Source organism: Ambystoma mexicanum, chromosome 9 (genome assembly GCF_040938575.1).
Source record: "Ambystoma mexicanum isolate Mex_15411 chromosome 9, UKY_AmexF1_1, whole genome shotgun sequence".
Taxonomy (NCBI): domain Eukaryota; kingdom Metazoa; phylum Chordata; class Amphibia; order Caudata; family Ambystomatidae; genus Ambystoma; species Ambystoma mexicanum.
This window is the reverse complement of record NC_090931.1, coordinates 697,952,530-697,967,070: the sequence shown is the minus strand read 5'-3', so window position 1 is coordinate 697,967,070 and position 14,541 is coordinate 697,952,530. Positions and strand designations below refer to the sequence as shown.

Below are 14,541 nucleotides of genomic sequence, written 5' to 3'. Positions count from 1 at the left end.
CAGCCCTGGGACATAGTGCACAATGGTTACCCATGAGAAAACATCCAGTCTGAAAAGATAATCTCCACCAGTGCTTTGAGGAGCCAAAACCTTTACACAGACTGATTGGAATGTGAGAAGTCATCCAGCAACAACTTCTGAGTTCAGCAGAACAGAAGAATGTTTTGGGGTTCTTGCAGGTTTAAAAAAAGGTTGAATAAGGGGCATTGTGCTTCATTATAAGTTTGCTAATCCGGAAACTACGCTACTGTTAAGCTTCCCGGTACCGTAGTTCGTGCACTGGCAAACTACGAGTTGTGCTCGCAGGTGCCTTTCTGCCCGCCAGGTCTGACCTGGCGGCCAGAGCGGCACCTGCAAGCACAGCATGTCGGATGCACCGGCACCGTTTGTAACGGTGCCGGTGCATCAGACTTCCCCATTCCCATTGAGCCCTATGGGGCTCAATAGGAATGGCGAAGAATATTTTCTGGCGCCCAGGAATGGACAAATACCGGGTCCGGCAAAGCCGTAATGATCTGGTTACTGCCCATTCCTGGGTGCCGGAAAAAAATAAATAATGGCTACTGCCAGCCTCCTAATGAGGCCATTGGGTCTCAATCAGAGGTTCACTTTGCAGCAAATGTGCAGAATTATTACCACTTTTACGGCAGTGCTCAATTCCGTGTTTGGCAGCAATGAGGAGGGGAATCCTCCAGCCATTGCTGGAGGATTTTCTTCCACATTACCAACAAAAACATGTAGGATTTACCACAGCTGGAAACACGGCTGGAATGAGCACCCAGAGTAAAAGCTCCAAGCCCCAATAGCGAACGATAGGCTCCATGAATTAGAACAAGCACCACATTACTGAAACTCATAATTTAATCGATTTACGGCTAAAAAGAGTGGTGGTAATGGTAAAGGACTTTGGCAGTATGTCAGTTGAAAATACAATCAAACTCATAATGAGGCTTTAAGCCTCATTATGAGTTTGGAAGTAATTCAGTCGTAAATTGCAAAATTACCGCCAAACTCGTTAACTGTTACCACCACTTGGTCCGGTAGGCTTAACACATGATTTTGAGTTGTGGAAGGGCACTATTAATACCCATTTTTTGAGTCCTTAGGACTCCATGGGGATTTTTGCAGAATTACTGTGAGCAGTAATTTTGCCGTGGTAATTCCCCGCAGGTTTTTACCTTAGAGTGGAGAATTTACCTCCAGCATAATGCTGGAGGTAAATTCTCCAATTCAAGGTCAAATTCGGAATTCGGTGTGCAGCAAAAACAGCTGTAATCCCGTAACTTCCCAAAAAAGTGGCGGTAACGGAATGATCACCACTTTTTTTTAACCATACTGCTGAACTTGTAATGAGGTCCCAAATCTTTATTAAATTATTAACTTGTGTAGGATTTACATAAATTATTAACTTTGAGCACAGGGTACCATTTGGATGGTATTTGTACACATCTACCTCCTTTTAATGTATCCTTCCTCTACCTTCGAATGGACAGACCCTCTAGGGATACCATTTCTTTTTTCTATGTATTTGAAGCTGAAATCATCCAACTGAAGGTTGGATAAAATCCCATTCAGGAAGTAGTTTCTACCCCTGCCATGTGCCTACTGATTGCACCTCTTACCCATCGCAGTTAGGATGACTTGGGTACCTCCAATACCGTGTATAATATAAATAGATTTCTTTCTTTAGTCTTGGTATGCTAGCAACATCCAAATTAGTATTAGCAACAAAAAACATGCACAAATACAACCCTGGTATTCAACAGTTCTAAATGAAGAAAAACTCCTACCATGCAGATATGAGCACAGATGGCACATTATCTACATATCCTCAAAGTTTTAAAGTTAAATCTTGTTTCTTTTACAAAATTCCTCATGGCCAAAAAAGTCTACATTACCAATAGAATCTTCTTGACTGACATCACAAAATAATTATTTAAAGTCTTAGATAAGCTATGAAAGTCCCAGTTTCTTGACTATGTTATCAAAACTTCCAAAGATTTTTGTGAAATTATTGCAAACATTTTTATCAATAAGCTATATTATATCCAGAAATGCATTTGAGCTAAATGTCCTGGTTCCGATGGTGATTTTTGTAATACTAATGTAAAGTCACAAACAAACTGAAATTCACTCGACTATCAGATAATACAATTAACCTTTAATCTAGAGTCAAACCATCAGATTCACCAAAGGGTTGTGATCAACTAAATTTCTCAAAACCCGTTTTCCAACTCTGGCATATCCTTTCACAGCACTTATTAGCACATCTTTTGCCACAGGTCAGTTTTCTTCTGCTCTAAAACATGCCATGGCTCTTTGCCTTATTAAAAGGAAAGGGGCTGACCCCTCTAACATGGCCAACTTCTGGCCCATTTCAAGACTCCCTTTCCGCTGTGAAGACATGTTGAAATACCTATGATTCTCAATGACAAACAAGCTAGTGTTCATTGTGTGTACAGAACTAAGTTGGTGGCAACCTCTGTGGTGGACGACCTCTGTAGGCCAGTTGATGGTGGCAGTGTAAGAGCGCTGGTCTTATTTGATCTTTCAGTAGCCTTTAACACTGTCCACCACACCATCCTCTTGGGCGGGCTCCATCATTTTGGGATCTCCGACTGTGTGCTAGGATGGCTAAGGAGCTTCCTTTCATCGAATCATTTATGTGTTCAGATTTTGGATTTCTTACGATGTCCCTCAAGGCACTGCAGTTTCCCTTCTATTTTTTCATGGTTACTTTCAGCCTATCACAAAAATCTTTTGTTTTTTACACCTGTGCAGCATCTAGGCAGGGTGCCCTCTACATCAAATCCTGTTTACAGTGAGCTTTAAAGCAGGCAATGCATTGATGGATTGGAACCTCTTGAAATCCATCCAATTCCATCAAAACAGAGGTCCTGCCCTGGGGACACTCATCTACCCAATTGGAACCTTGCTTCTGGCTAGATGATTTATGAACACTTCAGACACCTGGGCGCAGAGTACATCATCTGGGAGTCATTATTGACAGCTAAGGTTATATTTATTCCTCAAATAAGTAAGGTTGGTGGTACATGCTTCAACTAAATCCTCCAAAAGGGGATGTTCTTCCACTCTCTTAGTCAGCCACCAAGACAGTCATCCTAGCTAATGCCTTTGTCTCATCTCGACTGGACCTTTGATATTTGGTATCACTGAAGTACCTAATTTCAAGTCTTCAGGGATTCCTAATTCTTTAGCCAGAACTCTCTTTATGCTCCCAAGTAGAGAACTTCCATGACCGTCTTTAAACAACTGCCCTGGCTACCAGCCTCTGCGTGAATAAAGTTTAAAGCACTGTGTATAGTCATAATGTTTTACATTCAAAAGGTCCTGGCTTCTTGTCCAATACATTTAAAAAACATGCACCGACTCGTGTCCTCCGTTCAAAAGATTTAAACCACGTGGTTCCCTCCAAAAACCACGTAAGTATGGAGTCAATCTTTCTCAGTCCAGGCAACAAGCCTCTGGAAATCAATTCCAGATTCTCTCTGGAAAGAAAGAAATCACTGTTCATATGGAAAACACATGAAAACCTTTCTTTCTCCCAAATGAGATGTAAACCACCCCTAATGTTACGGCTCCTCATTCCCTTGGCATTATTTATTTGAATTTACTCTGACGGTATGTTATAGCTTGCTTTGTACCAAGGAACCTGTTGGGGAGTAAGTTGCGAACAGTGCATTAAATTAAACTACACACCTCCAATCAACCATCTGGGCGTGTACAGAGTGCCATAGGGTGCGTTTAAAAAGCACATCTGAGGTACAAGAGACAAACTCTGCCATTGCTCCCATTCACATGGCCCATCAGACACTCACAAATAGGCCACATGATATTTAATTTAATTTATTTATTTCACATTTATAGAGCGTGCCAAACCTGTGGGTATCTGGGTGCTGGAACGAAGGTAATGCGGTACAGTCAACGATAGAAAACATACGTTTGGCATATATTATATTGAACATATTTACAGACATAAGATAGTTTACAGATGCATAGGACCCGTAAGTATAATAATCAGTGATATTTACATGTGCAATCTTATTGACATAAGTAATTAACGGATGAAGTAGAGTAGAAGTATTTACAGAGACATATTGTATAGTGAATATACTGTAGGCATTGATATGCATTTGTATATTGTATTAATTGAAGCAGCAGGATATAATTCCAACAAGAAATAATGTATATAGTAAGATCAACACACGACAGAGTACTTAGGTGGGATGCCTTTACAATAAGCCTATTTGGAATGAGGCATTGAGACCAGGTAGGTGGACTGTCAGTTTAGAGGTAAAGAGATCGGTGTGTAGAGTATTCCAATGGAGTGGGGCTAGTAGAGAAAAGGATTGACATAGGGAGTCGCAAAGGGGATGGCGGGAAACGGATAAGCTAAAAAGCGACAAGGAGAAGGTTTCAGTGGGGTGCAGGGAGTAAAGACGGCTGCAGTGTCACACGACCACAAGTGGATAGCTCCTCATTCTGGAGGTTCAGTGTTTGTCTGGTATTCTTGTGGAGTAATGTCTACCCATGATCTCCGCTGTGCAAATTCCTGCGGTTTGCCTGTCCGTCAGCATACAAGTCTGTTAAAGGTATGGAGTAGGATTTAACTTCATAGCAACCATTCCCCGCAGTCTGAGCTTCTAAAAGGCATCTTCTCTACTGGTAAAGTCTGACCATTTTGGGGAATGATGGGACGTGTAGACTGGAATAATCATTTTAGGAAAGGATAACGCTGAAGGGACTAAAGGAATACCAGCTCTCTGCTCAGGAAATTCTGCTCCATCCATCCATCGTCTAGGAGACACATCGGGTAGCAGCAAGACCAACCCATTCCCCTGAGAATAGGACAGGGAGTTAGTTCAAATCACTGCACCTATCAGAGTTGATGGATGCAGAGGTCAGACATCCATTCCAAACATGACCCAAGTAACGATCATTCCTGACATTATTTGATGACATGCTCTCCGCGGTGGGCTACCAGGCTGGCCTTCATTAGAGCATGCAGCATTGCAGTCACCTGTGTCTGAGATGGGGGACGCCACCGCATAATCCTGGATAACAAGCACACTTATCAAAAGTCTCTCTGCTGGAAACGGTATTCCACAGGCCAAAAGAATCATCTTCTGCTTAAATGTGATATGTTATGTTACTTTGCATTTATATAGCGCTTATGTACCATTGGTATGATCTCAAGGCGCTGGTAGATTGAACGCCCTCTGGAACTGTAGTTCAAGTCAGTTGGAGAGTGAGAGAAAGAGAGAGTCATAAGGTGCGTGTGAGGACCGGGTATGTGTGCAGCTGGTGAGGCACTCGTATGATAGCTGCTTCTTAGCGGTAGGTGTGGTGGTTGGGAGATCAGGAGTATGTGTTTGTTCTGGCAGGGTGATACTCAGACTGATTCTGGCTGCGTTAGGCCTAAGGAGAACGCGTAGGCTGGCGGGTGTGCAGCCAGGTGTGTTTAGTTAGGATGATGTGGAGTATGTGGCAAGTGTTGGTATGAGAACAGCTATACCAGTGCGTCATAGTATCGCTGTGTTCTAGTTGAGTGGTGGTGTATAGAAGAGAGTAAGCATGGCGATGTGATATGGTGGTTTTCATCAAGCGCACATCTGAACCATTTATTCTATTTGTTTTATTCACTCAGTCTGTTCAGTCGGCTTTGTCTGTTCAACTCCATTCGTTGAGTCCGCGCCATCCGTAGTGACTACTTCATGCATTCCATGCACTCCAACCGTTCCATGCACTCCAACCGTTCCATGCACTCCAACCATTCTTGCACAATGTCCATTCCATGCCTTCTATCTGTTCCATGCATTCCATCTGTCGCATGTACTTCCTCGGTTCTATGCACTCCATCTGTTCAATCAGTTGAATGCATTCCTTCCGCTCCACACGCTTCATCCGTTCCACCCACTTCATCCGTTCCACCCACTTCATCCGTTCTACCCACGTCATCCGTCGCACGCACTCCATCCGTCCCATGCACTCCATTCATCTGTTCCATTTGTTCAGTTCATTCCATGCACTCTGTCATTCCATGCCATCTATCCGTTCCATGCACTCTATCTATTCAGTGCACTCCATCCATATCATGTACTCATCCTTTCCATCCTCTCGTCCACTTTATTCCTCTCGTCCACTTCGTTCCTCTCGTCCATTTCATTTATTTCATCCATTTCATTAATTTCAACCACCTCACTCCTTTCATCCAGTTTATTCCTTTCATCCACTTCACTACTTTCATCCACTTCACTCGTTCTATTCAGTTTATCCGTTTTAATTTATATTAGCGGTTATTAGTTTTCGATTTCACACTCGGATCATGATGCTGGATTGTTATTTATGGTATAGCGACTTTGGGCTAAGGTCATTGATTGCTGTTATCCAGTTTGAGCTAAGAGTCCATTTTAGGGGAAGAGCCATGTTTTCAGTAATTTGCAGAAAGACATGAGGTGCTCGGTGAGTCGGATGTGGGGTGGAAGTGCGTTCCACAGAGTGGAGGCCAGGGCTGAGAATGATGATCCACCTAACCTGACTGAGTTGGTTTTTGGTATGACTAGGAGGCCGGCAGAGCTTGATCTTAGCATGTGTGGAGGATGGTAGGGTTTTAGCTTGTCTTGAAGATATTGAGGTCCGGTTTTATGCATTGCTCGGTGAGAGATGCATAAGGTTTTGAAGGTCACCCTTCGGGCAATCGGAAGCCAGTGCAGAGTTTTGAGGGCTGGGGAGATGTGATCTCTTGGGCCAAGTGATAGTAGCAGTTTGGCTGCAGCGTTTTGTGCTCTTTGTAGTTTAGTCAGTTGGTACACGTGGACATCCATTTGCTCTTGTATTGGAGGCACGTAGAGGATGTACTAGCTGCTTTTATGATTGTTAGATTTTCTTCTAACAGACTAAGCTCCCCATAGACTAACACCATGCCTCTGTCTGCTTAGGGGCCATGTCTCTGTCTGCTTAAAGGGGCCATGCCTCTGTCTGCTTAAAGGGGAAATGCCTCTGTGAGAGTATGTTTTTGCTATAGCACACACATGTTTTTTGTAACCATGAACCTGAAATCGCATTTCAGTATCAAAAACAAAACTGCCAAAAAACATATGGGGGATGTCGGTGTTAGTGTAGATGGAAGAAGGTGGGAACGGGGAGACTATAGGGGATATTTGGAGGCAAATACACCTCATTAAAAAATGGAAAATAATACTTTTACACCAAACAATTGCAATGCCTTCTTCTTTTCCAGGAAACATGTATTTCATACTAATACCGCATATCCATCTCTGCCAGAAATCTGTTAGATAATGTTGATGTTGAATTCTGTTCCCTCAGTAGATTTTTGGAGTATATACATTGTGCCCTTTGCTGATGCCATAGGGCCTTTTCAGCTGTGATGGGTCTGCGCTTATGGGGGAAGTGATGCTCAAGTGCAAGGATCTTTCTATGATTGGGTCATTATGGGTGTATGTAAAAAAGGGCCACTATCTTATTCATATCAACATGATTTCAAACAAACATCTGCATACCACCTAGAATCATCAAAAAGACCCAGCAATGGCACAAGGCACTAGGCTGAATGTATTGGATAACTATTTACTTTATAAATAACCCTATTAATGCTATGCATGCGATAAATCAGGGAACTAACACTCTGTGTAGACGCAGCACTGTACTGGATACAAAATACCACCACATCAAGTGATCTTGTATAAAATTGTGGTTTAAATTTTGCAGACCCTGCCTCCGGGACCTCTCAGGACTGGGTTTATGACCAGGGGGTGGAGTTCTCCTTCACCCTTGAGCTGAGAGATGAAGGCACGTACGGGTTCCAGCTCCCGGAGGAGCAGATCAAGCCCACCTGTGAAGAGACTCTGGCAGCTGTGATGACCATCATGAAATGTGTCGCTGACAAGAACTTCCCAATCCCAATCACTAAAGGGAAGGCAGGGAAAGCCACCTCCCGCAAGGTGACCCATGCCCGGACGTAGACATGGAGCAACCCACGGAAATTGGCTGAGCCCTTCAACATGGGGTGAATGCTTCAGGTAATGTGAATACTGCCCCAAATGACTTGCAGAATAGTTGTTCGCATGTATTAAAAGAATCATCCTGCATAGCATGGACTTAGATTGGTGGGCACAGCATTGCCTGATAGCAAGTGGGAAGTTGTACAGTGGCTAAGCACGCCAAGTTTCAATTCGTAAGGGTAAATGAGACTATCTTCAAATCTGAAGAGACTTAGGCTATGTTTAGGGTGCACGGGAGAAATCTATGACTCTGGCATCAAAAGTCAATGCATAAACCACAAGATAAATCAAACTGTTGACTGAAGTTTGCTTCAGTATAGAAAGGTGTGCATGGGACGGGAGTGTCCATAAGTTGTGGATACAAGTGTCTGATAGCAAGTGGCACAGGTCTGAATTCGAAATAGAATATAGTGCACAAACAAGTAAATCATTTGGACATTGAAGAGGAAAATGCAATGGATTGAGGGAAACAAATCAAATGTCCTTTCCTGGACACAAGTCGAGGCTTTCTTTTAATTGTTAAGAGCCAAAGTGAGATACATTCAGTGGGTTATTCTAGCTGCTGGTATTAATGAATATAGCATTACATATTGAAATATGTCCATCCTTCTTAAGTAAGGTTGAGAAAATGGTTACCTTTATGTTGGTTAACAGGAGCAGTACTAGGAAACAACATTGCTGCAGTAGCAATTGGTTGACAAAACATGGGAGGTTATCATGTAAGTGGTCCTACACAAGGACTGTGATTGGCCATAGCAATTGAAATAAATTAAGGAAAAAACCCAACTAGCTTGAAGCGCTTTGAAATCAAGAACTGTGGCAAGCTAGTTCCCTTTTCTTTTATATGGTTCTGAATTGTAGGTTTTTAAAAAAACTCCCATCACTTGGACAATCTACAGGGAAAATGCTTATGTGACTTTAACCATTTGTTGTATAGGCGCCTTACAAATATAGAATAAATAAAATAAAGAAATGTATGTGCCTGCCTCGAGCCACCACTATTTCATACATCAGATCTGCAAATTGACAAGGGGGGTCCTGGGAGTCTCTCTGCCAGACATTAGTCCTGGCTACGAGAGACTTGCCCAGAGTCTTTAGCTCACTATCTTTCACAGAGAAGAAATATCCCAAACATATCAGTCTTTGTCCTGCCCTGGGGCAGTCCAGCACCGAAAGCTAGGCAATTCTCCTCTGAACAAGAGTACCAACAGCATCCCCAGACACGTGTTTCGGTCTGGTTGGACCTCATCAGTAGGGAGGAGCTGTGCCTCTCTAAGAATAGTGAACAAGGGGTCCACGTCTGGATTCCCCTAGTAACTTAGGGTGAGACCCAAAGCTACTTAAATATGCAAATTGACAAGGGGGGTCCTGGGAGTCTCTCTGCCAGACATTAGTCCTGGTTACGAGAGACTTACCCAGAGTCTTTAGCTCACTATCTTTCACAGAGAAGAAATATCCCAAACATATCAGTCTTTGTCCTGCCCTGGGGCAGTCCAGCACCGAAATGCTAGGCAATTCTCCTCTGAACAAGAGTACCAACAGCATCCCCAGACACGTGTTTCGGTCTGGTTGGACCTCATCAGTAGGGAGGAGCTTGCTCACTATTCTTAGAGAGGCACAGCTCCTCCCTACTGATGAGGTCCAACCAGACCGAAACACGTGTCTGGGGATGCTGTTGGTACTCTTGTTCAGAGCAGAATTGCCTAGCATTTCGGTGCTGGACTGCCCCAGGGTAGGACAAAGACTGATATGTTTGGGATATTTCTTCTCTGTGAAAGATAGTGAGCTAAAGACTCTGGGTAAGTCTCTCGTAACCAGGACTAATGTCTGGCAGAGAGACTCCCAGGACCCCAATTGTCAATTTGCATATTTAAGTAACTTTGGGTCTCACCCTAAGTTACTAGGGGAATCCAGACGTGGACCCCTTGCTCACTATTCTTAGAGAGGCACAGCTCCTCCCTACTGATGAGGTCCAACCAAACCGAAACACGTGTCTGGGGATGCGGTTGGTACTCTTGTTCAGAGGAGAATTGCCTAGCATTTCGGTGCTGGACTGCCCCAGGGCAGGACAAAGACTGATATGTTTGGGATATTTCTTCTCTGTGAAAGATAGTGAGCTAAAGACTCTGGGTAAGTCTCTCGTAACCAGGACTAATGTCTGGCAGAGAGACTCCCAGGACCCCCCTTGTCAATTTGCATATTTAAGTAGCTTTGGGTCTCACCCTAAGTTACTAGGGGAATCCAGACGTGGACCCCTTGCTCACTATTCTTAGAGAGGCACAGCTCCTCCCTACTGATGAGGTCCAACCAGACCGAAACACGTGTCTGGGGATGCTGTTGGTACTCTTGTTCAGAGGAGAATTGCCTAGCATTTCGGTGCTGGACTGCCCCAGGGCAGGACAAAGACTGATATGTTTGGGATATTTCTTCTCTGTGAAAGATAGTGAGCTAAAGACTCTGGGTAAGTCTCTCGTAACCAGGACTAATGTCTGGCAGAGAGAATCCCAGGACCCCCCCTTGTCAATTTACATATTTAAGTAACTTTGGGTCTCACCCTAAGTTACTAGGGGAATCCAGACGTGGACCCCTTGCTCACTATTCTTGGAGAGGCACACTCCTCCCTACTGATGAGGTCCAACCAGACCGAAACACGTGTCTGGGGATGCTGTTGGTATTCTTGTTCAGAGGAGAATTGCCTAGCATTTCGGTGCTGGACTGCCCCAGGGCAGGACAAAGACTGATATGTTTGGGATATTTCTTCTCTGTGAAAGATAGTGAGCTAAAGACTCTGGGTAAGTCTCTCGTAACCAGGACTAATGTCTGGCAGAGAGACTCCCAGGACCCCCCCCTTGTCAATTTACATATTTAAGTAACTTTGGGTCTCACCCTAAGTTACTAGGGGAATCCAGACGTGGACCCCTTGCTCACTATTCTTGGAGAGGCACACTCCTCCCTACTGATGAGGTCCAACCAGACCGAAACACGTGTCTGGGGATGCTGTTGGTATTCTTGTTCAGAGGAGAATTGCCTAGCATTTCGGTGCTGGACTGCCCCAGGGCAGGACAAAGACTGATATGTTTGGGATATTTCTTCTCTGTGAAAGATAGTGAGCTAAAGACTCTGGGTAAGTCTCTCGTAACCAGGACTAATGTCTGGCAGAGAGACTTCCAGGACCCCCCTTGTCAATATACATCAGATCTGACCTGGCTCATTATCTGCTGAAATGGTTGCCTTGGGCGGTGCTCTTCCATTATATAATAAATTAATGAATGAAGAGAAGAACACTCTTACTTTGTAAGGACTGTACTAGTAGACAGCTTCTTAGGTTGTAGTTGCCATGAGCCTATAAATAAATCCGTCCTAAACCACACAGTGGCTCTGAAATAGATAATGTAATAGCAGAAAGCAAACTTGAATTACAGGAATTGACGAAGGTAAAAATTACAAAATATTGAGCAAAATTGTTCATGTTGCCGAATACTTAAAATGTTATGCAAAATTTGGGGAATCATTAATGTACCTGGATCATCACCCTTGCTCGAAACTCAGAAGGGGTTATATTCAATTATGCTTTAACCTACTACCTTAGTTTGAAATAACTGATGCTCGTAAAGGCATATACCTCCATCATCTCAACATTTTAGATTTGATCTGCACTAACATTAGCCACTGAGACGAGTAAGCATTTGCTAGTATACTTTACTGAATTGAACTCATCCTAATTAATTGCTTGTTTGGGAAGTGATAGGGACGAGGATTATGACTGGCAAGGATACTTCTACCATCATCAATTGTATGAGGCTTTGGAATCAAATCCAGGAAAAGGGGAGATTTAAGCTCTTGTAGTTGCGATACTCTTTCCAATTATTATTTTTTGTACATGTGCAAATAGGATAATACATGTTTTGAATAATGTATTGTTACTATGTAGATCTATCCCTACTGTGGTTAATTTTACTAATATTGTTCCACCTAAGAAAAATGCTTACATACAAGGTTATTTTAATACCCATATTATATATTAATAAATATAAAAGGCAAGAGGTTAATAAATACCCTTCAAACATCAAGTGTTCAAGCCCCACATTTTCCAGCAATGCACACATTAAACTTTAATAACTCCTGACAGCAGAACTGGTTGAAGTACCTCCTCTTACAAGAGTCCCGTATTCCGCTAAATCGAGCAGGTCCTCACCATTAGTGAATTGGTAGCTTCATATCATGGTAGCGTGTTCTTTGAAATGCCATTAAGAGTTCCCACCATCTCATTGCTACTGAGTGACCGTGGGAGCAGATAGATGCTTTAATCCAATACCTTTTCATTAGGGTTTTCTGAGAGCTTGATCAGTACAGTGCATTTGCTTCACCTGGCATATACACAATAAATAATTTCAACTATTGTTAGACTCCTGAGTGGAATTTTATTTTAGGTTAAAGATGCCATAGAGCATGCCAAGCTTTACTCCAACGGATGGAGTTCGAATTTCATACACAACTTATATAAGAATAATAGGGCTCAGTGTACAGGTCTTAGTGTCCTATGAACTTCCTACAGCAATCTCCTCTTCTTTAAAGGTATGCCCGGTACTCTGTGCACCTGTGTTTCAACATTATAGATGTCAGTCCAGTGATTACATGAGGACCATGTCTTTCCCCCGGTGCCATTTCAGCCAAGGCTGAATGAATTCATTATAAATAGGTCAAGTGGCTCCACTTCTTATCAGGTCCAAGAAAAAATAAGAATAGGCATAGAAATATAACGGTATAGTTTAATGTTACTCATTTTACAAGATACTCTCAACAAAATACACACACTAATGGTGAGTGTAGGTGCAGTTTACTTATTTTAAATTTAAAGAGCAAGGCCGTAGTGCAAGGCCGTAGCGTGCTCTCCCCCATGGCCTAGCCGCTTCCTGGTGTTGCTACACCCCACCTCGCAGACCTCCCACCGGCCCCGATTGGTGCATTGCACCCTCATTAAGGACACCTCAGGGCAACCCTCTGCCTGGCAGCCCCTGCGGCTAAGGGCCTCAAGGCAAAGGCCGGCCCCAAGGCAAAGGGCGGCTTCAACAGAGGCAGCTCCAGAAAGTGTCTGCAGGTGTCAGCAGGGGAAGCCAGTGGCCAGCCATCAACCAGCAGCAACTACCACAGGAAGAGTGGCCAGGGTGAAGGATAGAGCAATTACTCTACCCGGAATCCCTACCATCTAGCAAATTACCGTACACTGTGATAGTATTTGACTGCTAGCCTGCTCCACACTGTGATAGTATCTGATTGCTAGCCTGCTCCACACTGTGATAGTATCTGATTGCTAGCCTGCTCCACACTGTGATGGTACGGTAGTTGCTGGCCTGCATCGCACCCCCGGAGAATTTGTTGAGATTGACTTGATTCACATCTAGAAGGGTCCACACTGTGCTACCACCGTGTTTGCTAGCCTGCTCCACACTGTGATAGTATTTGATTGTTAGCCTGCTCCATGCTGTGATAGTATTTGATTACTTGCCTGTTCCACACTGACAGTATTTGATTGCTAGCCTTCTCCACACTGTGATAGTATTTGATTGCTAGCCTACTCCACACTGTGATGGTATTTGATTGCTAGCCTGCCCCACACTGCGAAAGTATTTGATTGCTAGCCTGCTCCACACTGTGACAGTATTTGATTGCTAGCCTGCTCCAAACTGCAATGGTATTTGATTGCTAGACTGCTCGACATTGTGATAGTATCTGATTACTATCCTGCTCCACACTGTGATAGTATTTGATTGCTAGCCTGCTCCACACTGTGATAGTATTTGATTGCTAGCCTGTTCCACACTTCGATAGTATTTGATTGCTAGCCTGCTCCACACTGTGATAGTATTTTATTGCTAGCCTGCTCCATGCTGTGATAGTATTTGATTACTAGCCTGCTCCACACTGTGACAGTATTTGATTGCTAGCCTTCTCCACACTGTGATAGTACTTGATTGCTAGCCTACTCGACACTGTGATAGTATTTGATTGCTAGCCTGCTCCACACTGCAAAAGTATTTGACTGCTAGCCTGCTCCACACTGTGATAGTATTGTGATTGCTAGCCTGCTCCACACTGTAATAGTATCCGATTGCTAGCCTGCTCCACACTGTGATAGTATTGTGATTGCTAGCCTGCTCCACACTGTAATAGTATCTGATTGCTAGCCTGCTCCACACTGTGATGGTACGGTAGTTGCTGGCCTGCATCGCACCCCCGGAGAATTTGTTGAGATTGACTTGATTCACATCTAGAAGGGTCCACACTGTGCTACCACCGTGTTTGCTAGTCCGCTCCACACTGTGATAGTATTTGATTGCTAGCCTGCTCCATGCTGTGATAGTATTTGATTACTAGCCTGTTCCACACTGACAGTATTTGATTGCTAGCCTTCTCCACACTGTGATAGTATTTGATTGCTAGCCTGCTCCACACTGCGAAAGTATTTGATTGCTAGCCTGCTCCACACTGTGACAGTATT

At 43.6% G+C, this 14,541-nt stretch overlaps 1 protein-coding gene across 2 annotated transcripts in view; it reads left to right on the top strand.

Annotated features, from left to right (window-relative positions):
* Nucleotides 1–14,541, top strand: part of CPO (carboxypeptidase O) — a 326,867-nt gene that overhangs the window by 298,736 nt on the left and 13,590 nt on the right. For both annotated transcript variants that reach the window (XM_069617334.1, XM_069617335.1), the window contains one exon: nt 7,750–8,060. In XM_069617334.1, coding sequence (XP_069473435.1) covers nt 7,750–8,003 — 254 coding nt within the window. In that variant the 3' untranslated portion in view covers nt 8,004–8,060. The remainder of the gene's footprint in view (nt 1–7,749; nt 8,061–14,541) is intronic.